General features: G+C 42.8%; 1 protein-coding gene across 3 annotated transcripts in view; it reads right to left on the reverse strand.

Annotated features, from left to right (window-relative positions):
- Positions 1 to 25,802, reverse strand: part of NUDT7 (nudix hydrolase 7) — a 169,579-nt gene that overhangs the window by 81,169 nt on the left and 62,608 nt on the right. For all 3 annotated transcript variants that reach the window (XM_044081811.1, XM_044081812.1, XM_044081810.1), the window contains one exon: positions 5,966 to 6,124. In XM_044081811.1, the coding sequence (XP_043937746.1) occupies positions 5,966 to 6,124 (159 nt within the window). The remainder of the gene's footprint in view (positions 1 to 5,965; positions 6,125 to 25,802) is intronic.

A 25,802-nucleotide genomic window follows, 5' to 3' on the forward strand; every position in this document is an offset into this window, starting at 1 on the left:
CTACCATGTATTAGCATGATATTATTTACCAGCTAATTTAGTTACATATGCAAATAAATGTACAGACAATAAGTAATAGTTGGTCCTCCAGTCCCTATGCCAATTATACTTACTGATGGCGGATTCATTTTGTATAGGTGAACTGCAGCATACAGATTTTACATTATCGTACCTGTTGCTATTCTGTAAAGTACAACTGTGTACTATCATTCTATTATTTGTAAAAGAATGTTTTTCCAATCTCAAGCTTCAGTTTTAGTACATAGACCAGTATAAAGTGACAACAGCACAATTATACTGCTCTGACATAATAAAAAGGCAGAAATATTATAAGAATTCAAGTAATAAACTTATTCTAATTGTTTACTGGTAGGGAAGTTCCTTTTTTTACATGAATTTGTCAAAAACAACATGAAAGATGAAAACTCATAAAAATACACCATACTCACAGATTTAGCTTGGAGATCAGAGGCCAGATCTGCCCTTGATGTCTGGGTTATTAACACAGGCTGAAACCCAAGGCACTACTGTCCTTTGCTTAGGAAAAATCTGGGATTAGATGTATCTTAGGTTCATAGGTAGGTACTAGGCTATTGGCCCTGGGGCCTATACAAGCCCAGCCAAAAAGGTATCCTGGCTTTTGCCACCCAAGAAAATTATTTTCCTGTGCCACTGTTGAGCAGAGCCACAGAGGTGATCCCCGGGGTGAATTTCCTATTTCCCATCCAATCATCAAGATTTTTCTTGAAGAGTGCTAATGAGGAGCTTTGTTTGATATAGATAGGTAGTTTATTCCAGAGTATGGGAAGTCTCTGGGACAGGAATCTATCCCTCCAGCATATTCTGTTTATTGTGGTGACAAGGTTTAGGTCCCTAGAGCGTGTAGCTTGGAGGGATTGGGATTTCTTTAAGTGGAGCATGTCCAAAAGCTCTGGGTTTGACATAGCTTTGTATGTTAGGCAGAGATCACCTCTGAGTAGGCGATATGCGACGGAGTAAAGCTGGAGTTTTTTGAGACTATCTGAGTAGGGCATCTGTTTGAGGCCGGCATCCCTCTTTGTGAGGTATTTCTGCGGCCTTTCCAGTTGTTGTAGATGTCATGTGAGGTACATACCAAAAGGGGCATTGTACTCTATAATGGGTCTAATGAGTGATGAGTAGAGGGGAACAATGACCTCTTTTTTTCTGGATGAGAAACCTTTTGTGATGAGGTGTGCCATGTAGAAGGATTTCCTGACTACTGTGGCGATGTGATTATCAAAGGCGAGACTACTGTCCACCTGTGTCCCAAGGTCTCTTATCACACTTTTGGTGTTAAGTATACTACCGCCTATGTTGTAGTTCATGGGTACAGAGTTTTTACCAAAGGGGATGACAATGCACTTTTTGGCATTGAGCTTGAGGCCATGGCTTTGACACCAGGCATCTGTCTCAGTGAGGCCCTTTTGTAGGATATCCACATCGTTAGGAGTTTCGATTATGGCTCCTAGTTTGCAGTAATCTGTGAACTTCATTAGCCAAGACCTTCTGTGTTAGCCTTTACTTCAGAGAAGTAGATACCAAACAGGAGAGGACCCAGGACTGAATCCTGTGGTACTCCACTTGTCACTGGTCTGAAGTCGGATTTGGAGTCTGCTACTTTCACAGTGTGGGTTCTGTCAGTGAGCCAGTTGGAAACCCATCTTGTGACATAGGGATTTATACCTAGTTTAGTGAGTTTATCTATAATTCCAGAGTGGGGAATGGTGTCGAAAGCCTTGGCAAGATCTAGATAGGCTGTGTGAACCACCTTACCCATGTCTACGGCTTTGGTGACTGCTTCAAAGAAGTCTATCAGGTTTAGGAGACATAATCTGCCTTTTACAAACCCGAAGTGGGTGAGGTCCAGAGTTTGGAGATTACCAATGTCTTCATTTATAAGTTCCATGATGATACGTTCCATGGCCTTGCAGACCAGGCTCGTCAGGCTAATGGGGCGGTAGTTCCCGGGGTCCATGGTGGCTCCCCTCCTTGTGGAGTGGGATAACCATTGCTGTGTGCCATTCAGCAGGCACAAAGCCTGAGGTGAGGCTATGACTGAACATGGTACTTAGGTGGGGTGCCAGTTTATTCTGTAGTTCATGTAGAAAGCAGCCTGGGATGTTGTCTGGTCCCATGGATGCTGTGTTTTTGGCTTTGGAGAGTGTGTTTTTTACCTGTGCAGCCGTGACTACAGGAACTTTGCATTCTTCCGGTATAGAGATTGGCTCTTTAGGGGGTGAGAGGGGGGTAAAGTTAGCACTGAACCTATCTGCCAGGATGTTGGCAATATCAGTTGGGTCTATATATTTAGTGCCATTGTGCTGTAACTCTGAGCAGATCTGAGTGTTGCCATTGAGATTCTTGACATAGCTATAGAATGCTTTGTGGTTGTCTTTAGAATTAGTGGCGATTTTGTTTTCGTAACTAGCTTTGGAGGATTTTATCAGGGATTGCAGCTTCTTACTTAGGCTGACCAGAGAGCTCCTCCACTCATGGGATTTTACTCTCTTTTGCATTAGTTTCTTCCTTCAGTTGTACAGTTTGTTTATGGCAGGGGACCACCAGATTGACTTCCTTTTTTTGGAGGATAGTGTCTTGGTTCTGTTTGGGATAGCATGATCCATGCACTCATGTAAGTGTTTATAAAGTGCAATTGTGTAGGATTCAGTAGTCGTAACTGCATTGTCCATCTGCATGGGTGTCATGAAGTTCACCACTTTTGTCTTAAGAAGCCTGAAGTTGGCTTTGGAGAAATTTTTTACCATGGTTTCCTTAATGGGGGGTGGGGGCAGGATGTGGATATCTAGGCTGATTAGCTTATGGTCAGATCGGATCAATGAGGCGTTGACTTCAGGTGTGGAACACCGGTCACTCATATTGGTAATGACTAGATCTAGGATATTGTTGCCCCTGGTGGGTGTGCGGATAAGTTGATCCAGGGCATTGGAGTTTATGAATTCCAGAAAGCGTCGAATGAAGGAGTTGGTACACGAGTAGTTTTCCCAGTTAATGGTGGGGTAGTTGAAATCGCCCATTATTAGGGTGTTTGGTTGAACCCTAATATTTTCCAGTACATCAAGAAAAGAGGAGTGGGAATCCTGGGGCATGGTGGGTGATCTGTAGCAAGCTACAATTTGGATTGCAGTTTTGCCCAGAGTTAGTTGCACTTGGATAACCTCGGCTGCATTATGCTGAGCAACTAGCCTGGAGGTGTGGATATCCTTTGGTGTTCCAGTCCAAGTTACATGGCCGAAAAGTGTGGTATGAGTTATAGCCTGGTAGTGTAGGGGTGCTCTCTGGAGCCTTGATCCAGATCTCAGTCACTGCACAGATATCGATGTTCTCCATTTTAAGGAGTGCCTTGAGTGAGTGCATTTTGAGATTTAGACTTCTAGCATTGAGTAGCATCACCCTCAGTTTTTGCTTGCCTGTTTCTGTTACGGTGGTGAATTTGTTATTTGAACCTTGCCTCAAAAAGGCACTATAGGGGTGGCAAGAACCTTAGCCAGTATACGGAATCCCAGGGTTGACAGGTGCAGGCCATCTCTGGCAAATCATCGTGGTCTGTCGACCATGTCATCTCAGGCAGACAGATACTGGATCCCTTTAGAATGGCACCAGAAGCTTAGCCATTTGTTGAAGTCAATCATTTTGTCCTTGTATTGCGGCATTATTCTGGGTGATGGCAGAATGCTGCTCAGGGCTAGGGTCATACCTGCCTGGGCTACAAGATCGGAGAGCTCTTTCATGTCTCTTTTCATGTAGTCCAGGGAGGTATGTCTCAGGTCGTTCACACCAACATGGACAATGACAGAGTCATATTTGTACTTGTTGTGGAGTGACCTGAGTGCGTGGTTTATGTGGCGGATCCTGGCACCCGACAGGCAGCTGACAGTAACCTTCTCCTTGTTTAGCCTGGTGAGTGGGACATCAGTGTGCCTGATTATAGAGTCACCTATGACTAGTGTGTTGGGTACGTTGTTTTGCCTTATTGGCTGTGGTTGATTGGCACACTGAGTCTGCAGGCTATGTGTCATCTGAGATGTGTTGGGGGGGTGGAGGTTGCTTGCATTTCTGCTTTGGAGGTCTCTGTTGCTTTAGCAGATTATTATTGAGAGCCTCCGCAAATGTTTTTGTGTGTCTATGTGTGGATTTTCGTGGTGTAGATTTAGTGAGACTATGCGATGAGTGTGATGTGGTGCAAGTGTTTACCTTCTCCTCTTGACTGTCAAGTTCAGTCTTGATTGGAGAGAGCTTTACCTCCAGTTTGGCTAGATAAGTGCATCTCTCACAGGTTGCAGTGTTGGGTGGTAGGAGGAGAGGGTTGTCTGTGCACATGAGGCAATTTCTACATTGCCCCAAGATGCCCAGATTCATCAGATAGAAAGGAGAGAACACTGGGAGCTGACCCTTGGACATGCCTGAATAAAAAAATATTTTCCTCTAGATAAGTGAAGAAAGTGAGTACAGGAGCTATTTTTCCTCTAAGCAAGTGAGGAAATTAAGTACCAAAACTGTTTTCCACTAGGTAATGAGGAAGGTTGAGTGCTGTAGTGATTAGTAGGTTATTTAGTGCTTACAAGTTCTGAACAAGTGCTGATCACGAATAAGCAAATTCAAGTGCTAAAACTAAGAATCTGTATCTGGACTAAACTAGTTACAGGAAAGGGGGGAAAAAAGTACAAATGTGGGCTTTTAAATCAGAAAGTTGAGAGAGATGGATAAACTGCCCAAACGGCCAATAACTACAATTTCTGGGCCAGAACCACTCCTTATGTGGTAGATAGGTTACCTGGTGCTTACCACTCCCACTGATAAGCTAGAAGGCTTCCCTCCAACAAAGAAAGCTTGGGCGGGCTCAGAAGCTTACATACAGTCCTGGATACAGAAAATCTGAATCTGGACTACACTAGTTACAGGAAAGGTTTTTTTTTTTTGTTTGTTTTTTTTATTTATATATACAGAAAAGTAGCTAAAACAGCAGTCAAAACAATTCAAATGCAGTGCAAGCTAGCACACTTGAGTATGTAGCAATGTTAGACCAAACAGTTTAAAAAATGCATTTAAATTAAAAATGACTAAAAACAAGTGCAGTAGGAGTTTATTGGGTAGAATGAGGTAAAGAGATGGGACTAGGGGGAGTGTCCCAGATCAAATCTACAGTGCGGGTGGGCAACTTCAAAAGCCTCCAAATTTAAACAACAACACAGGAGTAGGGAAGGTGAGTATGGGAAAACCAACACCTTCAGCAGAGATCTGAAAAACTATACAGTGAAGCAAAAATAAGAGTACACAACTCTGAAGTCAGCCAGCAATGATATAAAATTAGTCAAACAACAATTACACAACTCTGCAGTGCCATAAAAATATACTCAGCTCTGTATATCTCCAGATAGTTTGAAGAGCACTCTGTCAGGACACAGGAAGGCTCCAGCAATGTTATGCTGTACGGTATGAAATATGGTCTTGTACTAGACCATTACACAAACATGCTTTAAATTGTAAAGGCAATGGTGATGACATGTCATCACTGCAATACTCAAGTCCTAATCTCACAAAACACAATTAGAGCATGCAGAGCTTTGGGAGTGATGTAAGAGATATCCTTTATGTGGTAAAAATGGTCAATTTGTGCCTCACCTACAGGAAGAAAGTGGGACATATTTCACAACTAGAACAGAATATTGTGTTCTAAAATGTAAAAGCATTCCTAAATATGAAACAGAAGTGTTTTTTTCATAATAACACCTTCAATATATTTATAGTTCATCCACCACTAGAAAAAATATCAGCCATTTACTAAATCTTAATATGTATTAAACAAAAAGAGCAAACAGATGTGTTTAAGTCAGTCTGATCTGTTAATCGTTTATCTGATCAAAAGCACATGTAAGTTATGGCAAACTATGAAATATTCCAAGCAAAATTTTGGAAAACTAGTTACCTTACTAATAATTGGAACAAGACTACAGACAACATCTACATCCTTGGCTTCAAGTCCAATTTCTTCCTCAGCTTCTCGAACAGCAGTGTCAATCTCATTTTGGTCCTCTGGCTCAAGCTTCCCTCCAGGGAAACATACTTCACCCTTAAAGGTCTGCAGCTGTAAAGAAGTCAGTGGGTTGTAAAAATAAACAAGTTCACTGTTTATAAAATACAATAAAAGAAACAGATAATCCTACAAAGGCTTAATCTTATAAATATGCCTGCAGTCCAACAGCTACAGAAGTGCATAATGCAGAACAGTGTGAAAAATATGGACTGCATTTTAAATTTATCTACATGCTCAAAGATACTATATCTAACAGAAAAGCACACAGAACTGTTTAGTTAAATACATGAGCATGTCAGACATGAAAGGAGCACTTAATGCTAAGTAGACAAGACTGTCAAGAATAAGAAGAACACAAAAAATTCCACGCGTCTTACATTTCCTATGAGTCAGGGACAACTGTAAAGGAACAAACTGGACATATAGAGCAATTCACAACCGCTTATATATTCACACAAATTTTTATTGACCTCTCACACATTTCTGATGCACTGAATCATGACATTCTGCTTCAAAAGTTAAAGGCTATAAATTTCAGTTATACCTTCATCAGTTTTCTAATCTGTACCTTGACATGAATGATCAAAGGATTGCTGAAAGATAATGAAACAATTAGTATATTAAATTATATCTGATTTTCATAATGATCTGACAGGGAAAGGGAAGGAGTATCCCTGCAGAGATTCTTGAGGCATACTGTTAACACTTTTGAAGAGAGGTGTGGTAGAAACTTGCTTAACTCTGTATTCCCTCATTTTTAGATCAACCTTTTTTTTTAATTCCTCTGTACACAATCAAACACAAAGATACAAGATGAAGCATTTTAGTAACGTGTAGCTTTAACAAATTGTGTTGTTCTTTTATTTAAGTGATGAAGGCATAACTGAAATTTGTAGCCTTTAACTTATGAAACAGAATGTCATGATTCAATGCAGAACATATTTTTTCCAACTGTCTTTTTGAAAGGAAGTGAACAGATCTATTTCAGTGTTCCTCATATCCAGATCAAATCCTGGAAGACCTTCTTCCACTTATGAGGGTCCATTTGGGATTTGCTTAGTCTGTCTGCCACTGTACTTTGCCCTGACAAGATGTATGAGGCCTGAAGCAGCAGAGAATGCTGTACGGTTAACTCCCAGGCCATCAATGCCAACTGGTAAAAGGGCACGACCTTGAACTGCCTTATTGGGTCAGGTACCACATGGCTGTGACCACTAAAAGGGGATATGGAGACTATAAGTGGTGAATTTTTTAAGGCCTGAATCACTGCTAACTTTTCTTTGATGTTTATGTGTTTTGTAGTGTCTGATGGACCCAATTCACCTTGCACCTGAACTTCTCTCAACATTGCTCCCCATGCTAAATCTGACAAGTCCATCTGCACTTATTGAATTGAGGTTTAGAGTAGGGAAGGCCTGTACTGAGAGACATCTGATGCTTCCAATACTGTAACTCTCATTTCACAAATTCCAGCACTGGTTCCTTGAAGTCTAATATGATACAGGTGCTGGGTCCAACAATTTTTAAGTATCACTGAATCTTTCTAATATGAAGTCTGACAAGTGGTATCACAAGGACTAGAATTTCGAGAAACTCTCTTGCAGAGGCAGCTTCTTGAAGAAATTCCTGAAAATGTTCTGATAATTCAGGACTTTTCTGGTAGAAAGGCCATTATTTTCTTCTGTGTCCATCATCCATCATAGGAAGACAATTTTTTGAGTGTGTGTGAGACAGGACTTTTGTAGGTTTAACTTGAAGCCCCGGTGAGCTAAAATGTCAAGACCTTGTCTAATGATTCTTAACCTGGAAATCAGCTCTGCACTACTCAGCAAGTTGTCTAAATAACAGAAAATTTGGATAGCCTAGGCCCTGCATTAAGCAACCACTGAAGCCAGGCATTTCATGAATTCTTGAGGTGGAGTAGACAGAACGTGAGCCAGACAGAGCAACTGTCAGATATTTCTTGAAGTTGAGAGCAATTGGAGTGTGATAAGCATCTTTCACATCTAAAGTAACCATAAAATAGTGGTCCAGAAGAAGGGGTAGGGCCATCTGCAGGGTGAGCATTTTGAATATGGGTACTTTCAGAAAGGTATTTAGGTAAGAGAAATCTAACACTTGTTTCCATGACAGCTCATTTTTTGGATACCAAAAAGATTCTAGGATAAAATCCTTTTCCTTTTTGTGGTAATGGAATAAGAAGTTATGTACCTACCATAACGTTCCATGTTAGTTGTCTTCATCTCGCCTTCTTTCTTGCTGGATGGGTTCGGAGCCAATCCTCGGCTCCAACTCAGCCTTTTTCTAAAGTTTGAGAGCTATTTACTGGCTCGAGGCCTCCCCTTAACCCACAATGTTAGACGTCACATATCCAGATCTCGTTTGGAAAGCTAACACCATGGAAAAAACACACTAGTTCCCACCAAAGGTTTACCTACAGTGCTACAAACAGAGGAGGACATAACCTAAAAACAAGGTCAACCATAGGATGAAGGCCTCAAAAGGGATTCTTCTCGGTCCTAACCAGGCTAGGGGGTGGAGGGTGGGACGCAAGAAAGAAGGCGAGATGAAGACAACTAACATGGAACGTTATGGTAAGTACATAACTTCTTAATGTTAAGTTGTCTATCTCGCCTTCATTCTTGCTAGATGGGACAGCATCCCTAGCACCTTAGCCCTGGGTGGCTCATCGAAACAGACTCTTGAGCACAGTGGAACCAAAATCAGCTAGACTCCTGGAGGTCATATCCAACTTGTAATGCGAAATGAAGGTATGAGGAGTGTCCCATGTTGCTACAGCACAAATAGATTCCATTGGAAGTCTAGCCTGAAAAGCTACCGATGTAGCCAATGCTCTGGTGGAATGAGCTTTTGGTTTTGAAGGAAGTTCTTTATGTCTCAGTTGGTAGATCAAGGTAATAATAGAGGCCAGCCACCTGGACAAGGTTACCTTAGAAACTGGCAGGCCCTGCTTCCCCTCAGCATAGGACAGGAAGAGTTGATCTGATTTTCTTGACTGTTTGGTCCTATCCAAATAAAAAAGTAACTGCCTGTGAATGTCCAAATAGTGTAACTTTTGTTCAGCTCTGTTTGAATAATTAGGAAAAAAGGAAGATCAATAGCCTGATTGAGATTTGTCCCTGAGGGTATTTTGGGCAAAAAGTAAGGATTAGTCCTGAGTGAAACTCTATCTTTCTGAAAAATAAGATATGGAGGGCGAACACAAAGGGCTTGAAGTTCCGATACTCTTCTGGCCGAGGTGATCGCTACTAAGAAGAGAGTCTTCCAGGAGAGTAACTTTAAGGAACAAGAAGCTGCAGGTTCAAAAGGAGGGAGAATCAATGAAGTTAATATCAAGTTCAAATCCCACGGGGGGGGGGGGGTGATCTTTAACCGGGGGTCTAAGTAACATAGTCCCTTTAAGAAAAGCCTTACAAAGTTTATGGGACATGATACTGGACTCTGATAGGCTAACATGAAAATTTGCGATAGCAGCCAATTGGACCATAACGGTGGCAGCTGAGGAACCTGCTTGAAAAAGTTCCGCCAAAAAATCTAAAACATTATGGACAGGGGCTGCAAAGGGGTTTATCTTCCTAGCCTCTGCCCAGAAAGAAAAATGTTTCCACTTACTAGCATAAGTCTTTCTAGTAGAAGGTTTGTGCGAAGAAAGTATGATTTCGCACACTGGCTGAGAAACATGTGGAAGCCTGGCTAAGGTTGGAAGTGGAGCAACCAAGCTGTGAGGCTGAGAGAGTGAAGGGATTGGTGCAGCCCGCCCGACTGATGGATCAAGAGGTCTGCCACTGGGTCCAGATTCCAGGGCTGCTCCAGCAGGTGACGATGCAGGAATGGGAACCAAATTTGTTGAGGCCAGTAAGGAGCAATGAGGATCATCCTGGATCCCAAAGCGGTCGCTTTCTGAATCAGTTTTGGAATTAAGGGAAAAGGAGGGAATGCACAGAGCAGACCCGGGGGCCAATCGTGAACTAGAGCGTCTCTGGGGGAATGGCCTGGGAGGGGGAAGAGAGTGAAGAAGTCGCTGCACTTGCTGTTGAGAGGGGTTGCAAAAAGGTCGCAGCAAGGTTGACCCCATCTGCGGAAAATTTTGTCCGCTACTAACTGATTGAGAGACCACTCGTGAGGCATAAGGATAGCTCTGCTTAGCCTATCCACTATGACGTTGGACTTCCCAGGGATGTGCGTTGCTATCAGAAACCGTTGAGAGGAGATCGCCCACTGCTAGAGTCTGAGTGCTTCTCGACATAAGGGATAGGACCTGGTTCCGCCCTGCTTGTTGATGTACCACAGTACCGACATATTGTCCGTCTGAACTGCAATAGTCCCGGTAGGTAGAGAGTCCTGAAGAGCTTGCAACGCTAAAAGTACTGCTCTCATCTCCAAGACGTTTATGTGCAGATGGTACTCTAGGGGTTGCCAAGTGCCCTGGACAGTCCTGCCCTGAAAATGCCCCCCCCCCCCCACACCCGATCAGGGAGCATCCATTGTCACCGTGGCAACCGGAGGAGGAAGTACAAATGGTCTGCCCTGAAAAACTTGAGGGGAGACCATCCACCAAGAAAGGTGGTCTTTGCATGATTGGGTGACTATTATGTTGTGAGACATTGGAAGCTGTTGAAAAGACCATTGGGTAAAAAGCATCCATTGAAGAATCCGCATGTGAAAACGAGCCAGGGGAAGTAATGTGATTGCTGCTGCCATGAGACCCAAGGTTTCCAGTACAAATCTGGCCTGGATTCTCTTGCATTGTAGTAACGTTTGAACATGTCAGCGAATGTCTAATACTCTTTCTAATGGAAGTTTTGCCAACAGTTCTTTTGTGTTTAACATGGCACCTATAAAGGTTATAGATTGACAAGGTGACAACGCAGACTTTTCGAAATTTATGGAGATACCTAGCTCTGAGCAAGTTTGGATGGTATAATCCCTGGCTCAGATTAGCTGATGCCTGGTGGAAGCAGTTAGGAGCCAGTCGTCTAGATATGGAAACACCTGGAATCCACACCGTCTCAGGTGAGCAGTAACCACTGCCATACATTTGGTGAACACCCTGGGGGCTGTGGTGAGGCCAAAGGGCAGGGCTCTGAATTGATAGTGACTGGCTCCCAGCCGGAAGCGGAGAAACCTCCTGGAGCGTCTGTTCATTCTGATATGGTAGTACGCATCCTGTAGGTCTATGGAGCACATCCAAATGTCCGGACCCAAAAAGGGTAGAATGGACTGAAGTGTGACCATCCGGAACTTCGTTCTTTGAACAGATTTGTTTAACCTGCTGAGATCCAAAATGGGTCTCCAGTCCACTGTTTTCTTTGGTACCAAAAAGAACTTGGAGTAAATCCCGGATCCTTGCTGGTCTGCTGGGACTGGTTGGATGGCTCTTTTTTCTAGCAGTTTTGAAATTTCTAGTACTACTTGTTCCCTTAGACAGGTTGGAACATCTGGAAGGGACCTGTTTGTTTGCATGGGGGTGTGGACAAAGGGAATTTTGTAACCCTCGGATATGATAGACTGTACCCATTTGTCTTGTGTGAGGAGTCGCCAGGCTTCTGGGTACTGTGACAATCTTCCCCAGACTGCCTCCGAGAGTGGACAGTCGGGCAGCCCCTCAGGGGTGCTGAAAGGGTTTGTCAGAAAAAGATTCCCTGCTACCCTGATTTTGCGGACCCCCTCTGCCCCTCGGACGGAGTCTGTTGTTGTTCCCTCCTCTGCCCCTGGAGGGAAACTCGCCACGTGTGTCAGGCACGACTCCTTGGGGTTTGCGAAACCACATTTTCCTACTCTTCTGACCTTTAGGGTATGGTCTAGAAGGAGTAGAAAAACAGACTCCCACGGCAGAGATAGTCTGGTAAGGGTATCCTTCACCTGTGGTCCGAACAAAGCCGAACCATTGAAGGGGGTATTGATGAAGGGTGCCTTAAAGGGGTCAGCAAAGTTACATAACTGCATCCAGGCATGTCTTTTCAAAGCCACGCCTGTGCCTGCGGCTCTACTTGCCCCATCGGCTGCATAAGAAATGAGCCGCATGGAGAAGTTGACTATAGAATTAAGGGTCGCCAGCTGGGAGTTAATCTTTTCCTGAGACCCCACAGCAGATGGATCCTGAAGGGTATCACCCAGTTCCTTAAGGAGATCTCTCTGAAGGCGGGTGAAATGGCACAGATAGTTCAGCGACCGCATGGAAAAGCTCGCTGAAGAGAACATCCACTTCCCGTATCTGTCCATTGTCCTAGATTCTTTATTAGGTGGATGGACAGGCACTGAAGGGTCAGCCAACTCCTTCTTCGTGGTTGCTGCAACCACCATGGCATCAACAGAGACACTCTTTGTAAGAAACTGTTTGTCGGATGGGGCTGTAATTAATTTTGTGGGCCTGTGGGGAGTTGGTTCCACTGTGTCTGGGGCCGTACACGCCTTCTGAGCCACTAATTCCATGAGCGGGTCGAAAGGCGGAGATACCCAGGAGGTGGAAGGGCGAGAACCAAACGCGTCCAGATACACCGACTCGTCCTCGGAAGGGTTGAGGGCGGTCCAGTTCCCCCTCTGCTTAAGGATCTCAAGGATGTCTGAAAAGGAGACATCCTCAGAGGGGGACCTTGGGGACCCTTCCGAATCCTCCAAGTCGGTGTCAGAGGTGACTGACTCGGGGGAGTCAACATGCTTCCTCTTATATTTTCTCTTCTGAAGGGGCTCCTCTGAGAGATCAGGGGAGGCCTCGGAAGATACACCCAATGGGGTTACCTGGAGCGTTTGTTCTCCACGCTTGGGGTCAAGAGGGTGGACAGAAACCGACGCAGGCACCATGGGGAGAGGAGCCGAAGGAGTCGATCGCGGAGCCGACACTGGAGTCAGCACGCTCCTCATGACCTCAAAGGCGCCCCTATCAGAGACATGAACCCCTCCTGGCACCGAGAGGGATGGCTCCGAGGCCGATGGGGCCGAGCTCACCTGCGCCGAGGCCCCGAGAGGGAGAACGGGGTCGGACAAGGGTCCGATGCCACTCGCCCCCTCGGAGCCGACAAGGGAGTCTTGGCGCCCGGATCCCTCCAAGGATGGAACCAATGAAGAGATCGGAGCCGACAAAGGAGCTGAAGGGTGGGGCATTGGCTCCGACGTTCCGACGATTCAAGCCCCAACAAGCTCCGGCTCCGAACACGGTAGTAGAGTCGGAGGAGGAACTGTTGAAGAAACAGGGATAGCCACAGTCTGTTGAGAAGGGCTAGTCAACATTTTGGCCAGTGCCTGCGACTTGGGAGCCTACTGACCACCCTCTCTAAGTGATGGTCAGATAGCCTGGAGGACCAAGAGGAATGGGATCTATGGCTCCGCTCCGATTGTAGTAATGGGGAACTGGGAGCCGAGCGAACGGACTCTAAGGAGGGGGATCTCGAACGCTTTCGGCTCAGAGTAGGCTCCGATAGCAAAGTCGGAGCCGACTAAGGTCTCGAAGTGTCGGTTGTGGCCGGAACCGACGAGGAGGCAGAAGCTCCGCTCGGCGTCGGCTCCGAACAGGAAGCCGGCGGTTTCACGGGCTTTAAGGATTTCCCCGATGAAGGCTTAGCCGGGGATCCTTCAGGCTTTAACAAGCCTCTCAAAATGAGTTTATTCCTACGCTCCTGCAGGACTCTCGGACTGAAAGCATGACAGACCGAACAAGAGTCCTGCAGGTGTAGGGGGCCCAAGCAATAAACACAAGAAGTGTGACCGTCTGTCAGAGACATCTTCTGATAGCACGAGTCACACTTCTTGAAACCTGAAACCTTGGTATCTTTAGACATGATTGGAGAGATACCAAGGGAAGTTAAACTAGTGCTTAAAACACTAAACACAGACACACACGCACTAGAACTAACAATACAATACCTCTATAACTATAACAGTTATAAATAACAAAAAACTTAACACAAAAATTATATATATATATATATATATATATATATATATATATGTATATATATATATATATATATATATAACAATACTATAAAGAGACAGGCCTAACCACTACCACAAAAGGGGGGGGGGGGAGAAAGGGAAGAAAACTCTGTAACAACAGAAAAAAGGAGATCCTAAGTGGGGTCTAAAGGGGAACACAATCTAATAAAACTAATATAGAAGAAAATCTAAAAATAACAACAACTCTGACAGTAAATATAGCAGTAAAAGAATTATACGACCTGGAGCCAGTAAACAACGCAACCTCGTAGCTGAAGCGGCAAAAGAGATCTGGGTATCTGACGCCTAGCATTGTGGGATAAGGGGAGGCCCCGAGCCAGTAAATAGCTCTCGGCTCCGAACCCATCCAGCAAGAATGAAGGCGAGATAGACAACTTAACATCTGGTTTTCTAATAGCTGCCTGCAACATGTGAAGGAGTAGCAGACAGAAAAGATGTGTTTGGACTGGTGGGTGCAGGGGAATTCACCTGAAGAGAGGTCAGTTTTCTCTCCACTGCCATGAGTATCCTCTGTGAATTATTCTCAGCACCTGTTTGTCTGAAACTATTTGCGGCAAGGCTGCTGAACTGAGCAAAAGTATTGGGGAAGGGAAAAGGGGAGGAGGGACAGGAGTAAGGAACATAATGTCCAAGTCTCAGCCCAGTCATTCTTAAGAAGGGGACTGATCCTTTTTCACAAAGGAACCCCATTTATTTGGTTTGGGAGCATTATTCTCCATTTCCTTTTGGAACCTGACTCATTAGGCTGGGGATTTTGTTTGCTCTGCCCTTTGAAGTAGGATGCCTTGTTAAGTCAGAAATTGGGAATATGAAACATTCTAGATACCCCAAGCATCAATTTACCTCTGTCATCCCATTGTTTGAAAATCTGGGTAAGCAACAGGACCAAACACAAATTCAGAACTTAAAGGGCATTCAAAATCTCATTTTTTGCATCCTCAGAAAAATTCTGGTTAAGTAACCAAGCAAACCTTCTCAATACAATAGATGTGGCTACATTTCTAGAAATTGTGTCCAGACCTTCCAAGACACTTCTCAAAGCATGTTTTGAAACCTGAGTCACATTAGAAACAATCTCATTCATTTAACATTTCTGTTCAGCAGGCAAAGAGGAAGCAAAGGCATTTAAGCTGTAAGCACACTGCAAAATAAAGGAGCAAAGAGTGATGCAAGATGAGAGTACATGTTGTATTTTCTCATAGCCATTTTAGGAACTCGTTCACTAGCCAAAAGGGATTTGCATGCAGTTTTATAGACATCTTCTAAGGCTGGTAACAGAGGAGGAACAAACAAAACATTTGGAATCTCGTCCTCAGCAAGATCATAAACTCTGCCAATCTCTTGCACAGCTCTAGATTGCTTCCAGTCAAATACATCTCTACACCTAGCAAGCATCTGTTGAAAAGTGAACACTTAACTTAGGGTTTTGAACCTGCTCACCTTCCAAAGAATCAGATTGGATGGACTCATCTTCACTACTGTCTGCATCAGTCTCCATTAAAATCTGCAGCAACAGACTGACCTCTAGAGAAAGCAGCCTCATACGCATTCTGAATATGAGCAAAGTCTAAGAGATTAGCTGAATGTAAAACACTCTCAGCTAAGAAAACCACATCCGCACTATACATGGTAATAACCTGATTGTCTGAAATGTGCTGAAGTTTGTTTCTTCTCACTGTGAACTACACCAGTGGACAAAATATCTCGGGACAGAGTATTATGTCTGGCAATTGGTCTCTTATCCCAGACCTCTCCTGCACCTAAAGGGTAACCAGGTAATGGAACAGGCCTGAAGGATTTGTCTGATTGCCTCCCTACCACAGAGGGCTGCAGGCTCACACCAGAGGGAGATGGGAAGTGGTCAGTGGGTTGGTTTAAGGCAACAACAGATTCATAAACTGTGAGGCGAGGAAAAACATCAGCCAAAATAATACATTGACACTATTAAGGGCTGGCTCTGGGCAGTAATAAAAAAACATATAAACTAAGGCCAAACTGCATAAAATTATAACAGAAACAGCTTAGAACAGTGCTAAACCTTGTTCTACAACCTGCACAGTGTAGTAAACAATAGCATACAAAGTCAAAGTATTAAGTATAATTCACTTGTCCAAATAGTGTCAAAAAGTCAAATATATGCCCTTAAATCTTAAATCTAATAGTATTAATAAGCATTTACTTAGAGATTAACCTGTCTGAAATGGAAAAAAATGCAAAAGAAAATGTAAATAAAATAATGTGTGGTAAAATCACAATTTAATGATAAAAATGCCTATAATATACTAAATCCGAAGTAAATACCATATTATGACGAAAAAAGTGAAAAAAAAAAGTGTTTTCCTGTCAGAACTTCTAAAGAAAGCAGATAAATACCAGAAACAACAGGTTTGATTTTATGTATATAAATATATATATATATATTTCACTTTATAATCCCGGAATACTGAAATATCAAATTTCAGTATCTCGATACTATAAAGCCAAAAACTCACAAACCCAAAACCTCAAAACTGCGAAATTTAAAACTACGAACGTCAGAAAAACAATACACCACACAAACGCAAATACACCTACCTCCCGACACTACAACAAACAAAACCAACACACAGGAACACAACAGAACTAACACACACACCCTTGCTATAAGCAGGGGGGGTAAGCCCCCTGCACCCCACCACATCCCCCCACTTATATATACTAATTCCGAGGTTGCACTAAAAACTGGAAGACAGCAAACTCACTACCATACATTCTACACCCCCTTACACAAACACATATCACATACATACAAACACGACCACTCTCAACACTTACACACTCACACTCATACCTACCTACCCTAACTCACACCTAAAACTCCCCAACACACACACACACACACACACACACACACACACACACACACACACACACACACAAACCCTCCCCAAAACCCTTAAAAACATTACACTTACCAAACGCACCACCACCACTGCAGGTTCGAGATTTCCGTATTCGACATTCTGAAAATTCACGGAACTGCAGATTTGGCACTTTGGTCTCGAGATAATGAAATTCAATATTTCAGTATTTCGAGATTCCAAAGTGAACCCATATATGGGTATGGATATGTATATGTATATGTATGTATATATATATATATATATATATATATATATATATATATATATATATATATATATATAATAAAAGAGAGGAATGGAAACTGCCAAAGGGCTCTTTATCAGAGTCTGGAAGCTGTAATCCACCAATGCATGCTTTGCCAATCCCCTATCTCAGAGAGTCAAAAGAGGGAATTCTGAGCTCTGGAAAGCTGCAATTGTGGGTTTGTGCAAGCACAAAACCCATATGCCATATGCCACTTTGGCAATGTGGATGATGAGCAAAATGATCATCAATAATGAATGTTATAAATTCTCTGACACACACAAGTTTTACATCCTTCCAGTCCAGCAATTAAGTCATTTTTTTGTCACTGCAGAACTGTCTAATTTAATTGTTTCTTTTTGGTAATGGGAGGGTACTCAATTTACTAGCGCATATTACCTGACAGTTACAATCATTGCAACAAAAGAAGATGAGCACTTGGCTTTATGTTGGTATGTTTCTTATCAGCACAATGATTACCATTGCATATCCTCTTGTGGGAGCCTTCAGAACTTCGGCAAGACCAAATCTGGACATAAATGCAATTGATATGCCATATGTTTGTTGACCTAGTCCAGTCCATCACCATCTATACCATTAGTTCTCTGGGGCAAGGGAGGTAAAGACATTGTTGCACAAACAACTACTACTGCATGTGGGCTCACCAATAAAATATAAGCCTCCTAAAAGTAGTACATTGTACATACGAGGAAGAACATTCCTAGTGCAGCAAAATGATTTCTAGTTAATCTGTAAGTTTCTAACCAGCAGCATCTGTAATTTGTAGTTAAACCTCAGTGACAAGGCTTAAGGTTCTTTAACTGAGCTTTAAGTTGTAACCCTCTTACCAGAATTCCTTGCATTAAAATATACGGCAACTGTTCTACATAATGCATTTCTACTGCAAGCAACCAGGTTCACTCATTAATCTGGGTTGGAAGGGAGGGCTATTTTGGCATTTACCAGATGTAAATGAGAGAACAGATGTTGAATGGGATGTTAGTCCACTGCAGGATGCACATATTTTCACACTCACTCAACACACACCAACTGCAATTTTGAGTACTGCTAGTTCATCCATCGCAATGTCTTTAGGATGTTGGTGGAAATTGGAGTACCCAGAAAAAAAACAAAGTCAAAGAAAGGACACCTAGTCTCCAAATAAAAGGGGTAGCATGAACTTCTACACCACTGTGCAAAATATATCCCTTTAGTTCTTTATACAAGTGATATTATAAGAAAAATGGCCACTGGCCTAGTAAGACCCGGTCAACACAGTGTAAATAAATAAAGGTGGGCATCCTTTTCTCCAAATCATCTTGGTGGACACAGGGGTGACAGTCTGTGTTTGCAAGACAGCCACTGGATTGCCATGATACAAGTGGCCAAGATTATGCCCTACAGTCCCAGGATAAAGAGTGGGAAACAAAGATATATGCATGCTCCCAAGCACAGATGGGGAAGCACCTTGTGTATGTCCTTTCACCTTACCTTGATCCTACCCAAAGAAACTTGTCCCTGGTCTTTGCCAGGGGTAATCTTATGTCAGATTATAGAATTTCATTTTCCTGTTGTTAAAGGAATAAAATGATACCCTATCAATGTGCCAGGCGGCCACAATGCTTGGGCATCAGGTCAGTGTCACTACCTACTTGAATTAGGTAATACACAAATCATCCACAGGCAATTATCTGTTTACTGTTGGGTTGACAATCATAGCAATATTCTGGAGCTAATTAAATTAGATACAGTGGTCACTTATCAGTATAAAAGACATCAGTAGCAAATGCAAATGATCTCAGAACCTGTTCAAATCTTTACTTGATAGAAAAATCATAACTGGCTTGCACATGCTGATCTTTCCTCCAACTGATTCTGTTTGCCAGTTCTGCTCCTTTATAAATTTCTAAACTACATATATGATTTCAGCAGAATCTTTACCCATTCCACAGTTTACAGCTTAAAATGCAGCAGCTTGTATTTATCCCCTTAAGTACCCATCATTCAGTGGAATGTACAAAATGAACACATTTTTCATGCACAGTGAAGCCCACTAGCAAACTGATCCTCAATTAGTTAACCTTGGTTTCTAGCAGACAGTCACAGTGTGGTATGTACTTAAGTCTGAATGCAATTATAACTAAAACCATGTATTCATAAACATTAGTCAAGAAGATCATACAGGCAGTAAAGGTTCACTGGTCATACCCATGATAAATCCAAAATGTGAATGTGAACAGATTTGACATAATTTATCCAGCTCCAATGAAATGTGCTGTGCCTGTTTATCTGATTGAGGAAAACCACATCTCCTGTAAAATCAAGTTGGCAACTGTAGAGATACAATACAAATAATGCTCACCAAAACATCATAAATTAACTGCAATATCTATGAAATAATACAGAAAAAAGTGCTGCCTGTCACATGGCTCAAGCAGAAATTTAACTTAAAACAAAGCTGGTTTCACACAGCAGCAAGTCGAAGTATAATATCATCATACAGCCCCTTGGTCTTCATTCCTTTAACATGGCTAATGGTAGCATGAATCTAGTAGTCAATATTACTTCAAGCTTAAGGGAAAAAGTAAAGGAAAACTATATCTTATTGGTTGGAAGAAAGGACAGGCCATGAGACTAGTACCTATTTTAATGTGTACATAAGATGGAATACAACCTGGCAAACTCTGTGGTTGAAAAAATCAAGCAAAAAGTGCTCTGCTGAAACAGTATATGGTTCTGAAAAGACATCTTCCAATGGTGTTTTCTCCACTATCATGGCCTACTATTGTTTGGAAACCACATGGAATATGCAAGTGGCAGGTTTTGGTACTACTTCCTTACTTTACTCATGAACCATCCCCTCTTCAAACTGTTCCACATACAAATACATGAAAAAAGTGATGAAGGCCTGTGGTCTAGAAAGACCACAAGAAATGCCAAGAAATGCTGCAGTTAGTCACTGTAAAGCTAACTCTGTCTTGTGATTGTCCATTCCTTTCCATGACTTGCTACAGGAACCCTTGAAAGTCTCCACTCAAAATATACTTCTCTATTTCCACAGAAAATGTATTTCAGGATTCCAGAAAGTACAGTTGTGTACACTGTCCATAAATGTAGACGTTCAACGGTATTTACTGTTGCAGTCTTGACTTGTGGGATTTCCCACCATGGAATTCCTTGGCCAGCCCGACTACCATAAACTCTTTTTTCCCCTCCTCCAGGAGCTGACACATACCCTATCAGAAGTCACTACACTTGGTTATAAAGGGAGTCAGCCTGCACCATGATCTCAGTACTTTCTTGTCCCCACCAAGTAGGAGCCCCCCACATGTTGCTGAGATCAGGGTTCTTAGACTGTGGATTCTATGACAGTAGAGAAGGGGGAAGGGGAGAGGATCATCAAGAGGTAGAGGATTATACCCTAGCCCATCCTGAAGACCAGCAGGAAGGAGGGAGGGAAATAATGCAACAATGAATACACTCAAAAATCTACATTTCTGGCAAGTGTACACAGCTGTACTATGCACATCATGTTTCATTGTTGCAGTCCTGACTTGTGGGATGCTTCCCAAAGCTGAAATAAGGGTAGATGGGAGAGATAAGGAGAGGCAAGGATCCCCTGCAAAATGGCAGTGGCAAATCCTGCTCTGGATATTGAAAAGATAGGAAGATGGTAGTGTTTAGTAAAGGTATGCAAAGATGACCAAGTAGTTGCTTCTGAAATCTCCTGAGTGGCCACCCCTTTAAGGAAGGCAGTATAGGTAGCAATGGCTCCAGTTGAATGCATCCTTACAGCCTCAGGAGGCTTCTTACTATGATGGCTGTAGCAAAAGGCGATACAGTGGGGGAGCCATTTAGAGGTGGTTTGTTTGGAAACTGGTTTCCCTTCAGAGGAATTAGCAAGAGCTACAAATAGGTGGTCTGATTTTCTGACAATCTTGGTTTTATGCAAGTAGTAATGCAGTTGCCTATTGTAAGTCCAAAGAATGGAGCATCCTTTCTCCCTTGTTTTAGAGGTTGGGGAAGAATGTAGATAGACTAATTTAATGGTGTCTCTGTAACCACCTTGGACATGAAGGTTTAGTTCCGAGTGAAATTCTGTCTGGGAGGAAGATGATGAAGGGTTCCACACACATAAGGGCCTGAAGCTCAGATACCCTTCTGGCTGAGGTAATGGCTAGTAGGAAGGCAGTCCTCCAGGTCAAAAATTTTAACTTAGTGGAAGCAGCTGGTTCAAAGGGTAGAAGAGTACGTTTCTCCAAAACAAAACTGAGGTCCCAGGGAGGGACCAGAGGCTTTCTGGTGAGGTCTAATGTGGACAACTCCTCTCAGCAACTGTTTCATGAAGAGGTGTGAAAAGAAAGGAGGCTGAGAAGGCAGATACAGTTTAAGCACGAATTTTAATGGAGGATTACGAGAGGCCTTTTTCAAAAAGGCTGGATAAATATGACAGGATGAAAGGATTCTGAGTCAGATGAGGGTTTTGTCCCTTTTGTCCTCGCCAAAAGGTGAATCTTTTCCTTTTGGCAGAGTAAGACTTCCTAGTGATAGGACTCCTGGCCTCTCTTAAAATGTCCAGGACCTGTCTGTCAAGGAGTGGGATCAAGGTATCAACCATGCTGACAATCTGAGTTTGCAGGTTGGGGTGTATTATCTTGTCTCTGTCTTGTGTTAGTACGTCCACTCTATGTTACAGCTGCCATGGCTCTGTGCTGGTTAACCTGAGGAGCAGAGGGTACCAGTGCTGCCTGTGCCAATCTGGGGTTATAATAATTACTTTTAGCCCCTCTTTCCTTACCTTTAGCAATACCAGGCTGACTTAATTTTGTTCCTGGAACAAAACTTTTTCAAGTAAGTATTTTTTGTTCAAAAAATATACACCCCGTTTTTTTTTGGCTATACTGAGAAACACCTCCCGATGCAGTTGCCACTCATTGAGATCTGATAGGTCTCCTGCTTTTAGGTGATCCACTAGCTGACTGCTTCCTCCCAGAAGGTACTGTGCCATAAAGTTCAACCGTAGGGAGTATGCTGCTTGCCAAACAACCATAGGTAGGTGGCAAAGCTAATAATAGTGCCCCCCATTTATGAACCAAATAACCGCAGTGTTGTCTGTCTTTACTAGGAGAACTCTAGGTTTCCATTTCTTTTGGAAAGCAATCAGGCCTTTTTGGACTGCCATAAGTTCTTATTTATGCGTCTGTATCTGAACTCTGAGTCACATCTGTTTTGAGTCTGGAAGCTGTTGAGTTGGGCTCCCCAGGCTATTTCTGTTGCATTTGTTGTCAGAGTTTGCTCTTGAGGGGTGAACCTGATGGGAAGGCCTGGAATAAGGGAACATGCCTGGACCCACCAGGCAAACTCTTTCCCAAGGCAAGGAAGCAGTTTTATCTTGGGTTTACTATCACATACTCAAATCTACTCTGTTCGAGTGTTAAGATGTCCGAATCACGTTTGGAAATCTCAACACCAAACACAAAAAATGTCAAAGGCAGCATTTTAATAAAGTCGAAATTTTGAAAATGTCGACTTTACTGAAATGCTGCACTTCCGCACAACATTAACAAACACTTCAGATACTCCTGGGCTGTGAGATAATCCCTGACCAAGATTTTCTTGAAATACAGGGTCAGGAAGCAGACTTTGTCTGGAGGCAAGCAGGCCTTCTAAAGAGCTGAGCCTAGTAATGCCCCCAACAACACAATCCTGTTTGTGGGGTCTGTCTTGAGATTTTTGTGCATTGATGGTAAACCCCATGGAGGTTAGAAGCTTTTAGGTGTAAAGCAGGTCCGCTACAAGTTTTTCTGGGTTTGTTGCCTGAATGAGGTAATTGTCCAAGTAGGGGTAAATCTGAATTCCATTTGTCTTGCAGAAGGCTTTCACTGGTACTAAGCATTTTGTGAAGACCCTGGGAGTAGTAGATGTGCCAAAGGACACAGCATGGAACTAAGTGTGTCTGGTGCCTGCTCTGAAGTGCAAAAAACTTCTGTGTGATTCCTCTATGGGAATAGAGATGTAGGCATCGTTCAGGTCTAGGGTAACCACAAAGGAATTGGGGGAGATCATGGGTGCATTTTGAATTATGGAACCCGTAAGAATTGGTTGAGTCTTGACAAGTCCAGAACTGGACTCCAGGTAAATTCTTTTCAGAGTACAAGTAAGAGAGTCTGGAGTAAAAATCCTCTCTCTTGTACATGTTCTGGTACAGGTTCCACAGATCGCCATGCGCACAATAACTCTGTGTCAAGGCCTTGGAAATATCCCGGGGGGGGGGTTAGCTGATGCAAGGTTCTCATCCGAGACAGAATCCCCATAGCAGACAATGGAAACACCCTCTTCAAAAGTGGATTCCTCCTGGTCAAATTCATCATCTGAGTCTAAAGAATCTGAAAATTCTTCTAGATAGGTGTCTCTTTTTCCTTTTCCTGGGGTGGACACTGGGGAGGGGGCATCTGGATCAAAGCATCAGCCAACCCCACAAGGTGTTGTTGGTAGGCCTGGGAGTGGGAGGAAGTAGGCAAAGGCTGAGACAGGGTGGCAGTAGCTTTCTTGTGAGCAGACTTCAGTTTTGGTCTAAGGCTGACCTCTGCCCCAGACAGACAACTGACTCCTGTGAGGAAAAGGTTGTGATAAAATCTTGATGATGTGAGGAACTGTCGTTGGTCTTTGAATGGTCGTTGGAAACTGGAGCCTACAGAGCGGTCCCAGACCCAACAGATAAACTGAGTCCTTCAGCTTTAAAAGAAGTTTAGGGACATATCAGACTGTGAACAGGTCTTGATAGAGGCCTGTGTCACTACCTCAGTCATGGAAGGGGGCTGTGAAAGCAGCTCATCTTCCTCAATGATAACAAGCTTAAAAGGACTGGCTGATGGCAAGCGAGTGTCATCTGAGGTCCTAAACCTGAAGCGCTTTTTCTTTATCTGCCTAGGGAGATCTACTTCAGCTTGACCAGTTGAAGTCATCATATATGAATGGCTTGATGACTCACAAAGATGGCTAGCTAGAATCCCAACCCTACACTTAATGGTTCTGCTATTAAATTCAGCACAAAACCGACATTTGGGGATGTGTTCTGGCCCCAAACAAGTCACACAAAAGGAGCGAAAGCCCCAGTGTGGTATCTGCTTGCCATAGCAGAGACAATTATTAATTTTCTCTGTCATTAGTCAAATGATATATTAAAGGTTCCCCAATGGGGTACTTGGCTTTTAGGAGTCTTCTTTTTTGGTGCAGACACTGACTGGCACTCTGCTTCTGATGGTAAAAAAGAACTGGGATCATAGCACTGTCTGACTCCCTTTATACCAAAGCATTGTGAAGTCAGATAGGGCATCCAACAGCTCCTGGAAGAGGAAAGAAGAGTCGCTGGTAGTCGGGCTGGCCAAGGGCTTCCAAGTCAGGAAATCCTACAAGTCAGGACTGCAACAAGGAAACATGATGAACATCCAATACTTGTTTGACCAAGTCTGCACTCCCCACTTCCAGCAATATACATGTCCCCTTTTCTATTTTCTTTTTCTTAAAATGTACTTGTCCCACTTACCCCCTAATAATGTAGTAGGTCCATGCTATTCTCTACTTCTCCTTCCTCCTCTCGCAGAAGTATATGGATGGCAAACTTCCAGACTCTTTCTTCATTCTACTAATCTTCCATTTCTCTCACTAGCTGGGAAACTCCCAAGCTGCACACTTTCCACCAGCCTAATCTATCTCTTTATATGTCCAACCACCTTAGTCAAAATAAAGTACTACCATTGTGCAGCAGGGTGAAATTAGAATCTCTCAAGTCTGCTCCTCCAGCTACACAATTCACAGTTTTTATACGAGTCAGCACAGGAGTGACTATAACACTCCAGGATTTCTCCTTCAGTAAGGCCATCATTTATCCGAGTGCAATAAAATGTGGTCTAGGAATACCACATATCCTGTAAATTCAAGTCTGCAGCTGTACAGACAAATAATGTTTCACCAAAACATGAAAATATAAACTGCATTATTATTTGGTCACCAAAAATAAATCTGCAAATAAACCTCCATTGTTGTAGTATGATGCAGGTATCACCTCTCAGACTAACAAAGAAAACAAATATTCTTCATAAAATTATACAATTTACTGAAGTATAGTGTTATAACTTTACCAGAACAGACTTCCAAGATGACAGCCAGCACAACCCATTTATTTTGGTAAAATTCAGTTACTGGTTAGTCACTACACTGTCTAGATGTGACCAACTAAGAAATCTGGGAAAATAAGATAAGAAGAGTAAAAACTCTGGTGGGGAGGGGTCTTGCAACTGTTCATCAAAAACAGATCAGGTTTTAGCTTCAGTACAGAAAATGTCATCCAGTGGTTTAGAGGAAAAAAATATTAAAATGTATTCATGTATATTTAAAATAAGTAAGGCACCGGAGAAAAACATATAGTCAAATGACAAAAGTCTGGAAAGAATTAGAAAAAGCTTTAAGCTGCTATTCAAATGAGCTGATGAAACTGCAGAAATCAGAGGCTAAAATGAAGGAAATACTTGCTGGATATGGTGCTTCTCAAGAAATGTTTCAAAATATAGTAGAGCAAGAAGACAGAGCAAACAGAGAAAAACTGAGA

This window comes from Protopterus annectens, chromosome 8.part1, assembly GCF_019279795.1.
Source record: "Protopterus annectens isolate FY-2018-M chromosome 8.part1, PAN1.0, whole genome shotgun sequence".
Lineage (NCBI taxonomy): Eukaryota > Metazoa > Chordata > Ceratodontiformes > Protopteridae > Protopterus > Protopterus annectens.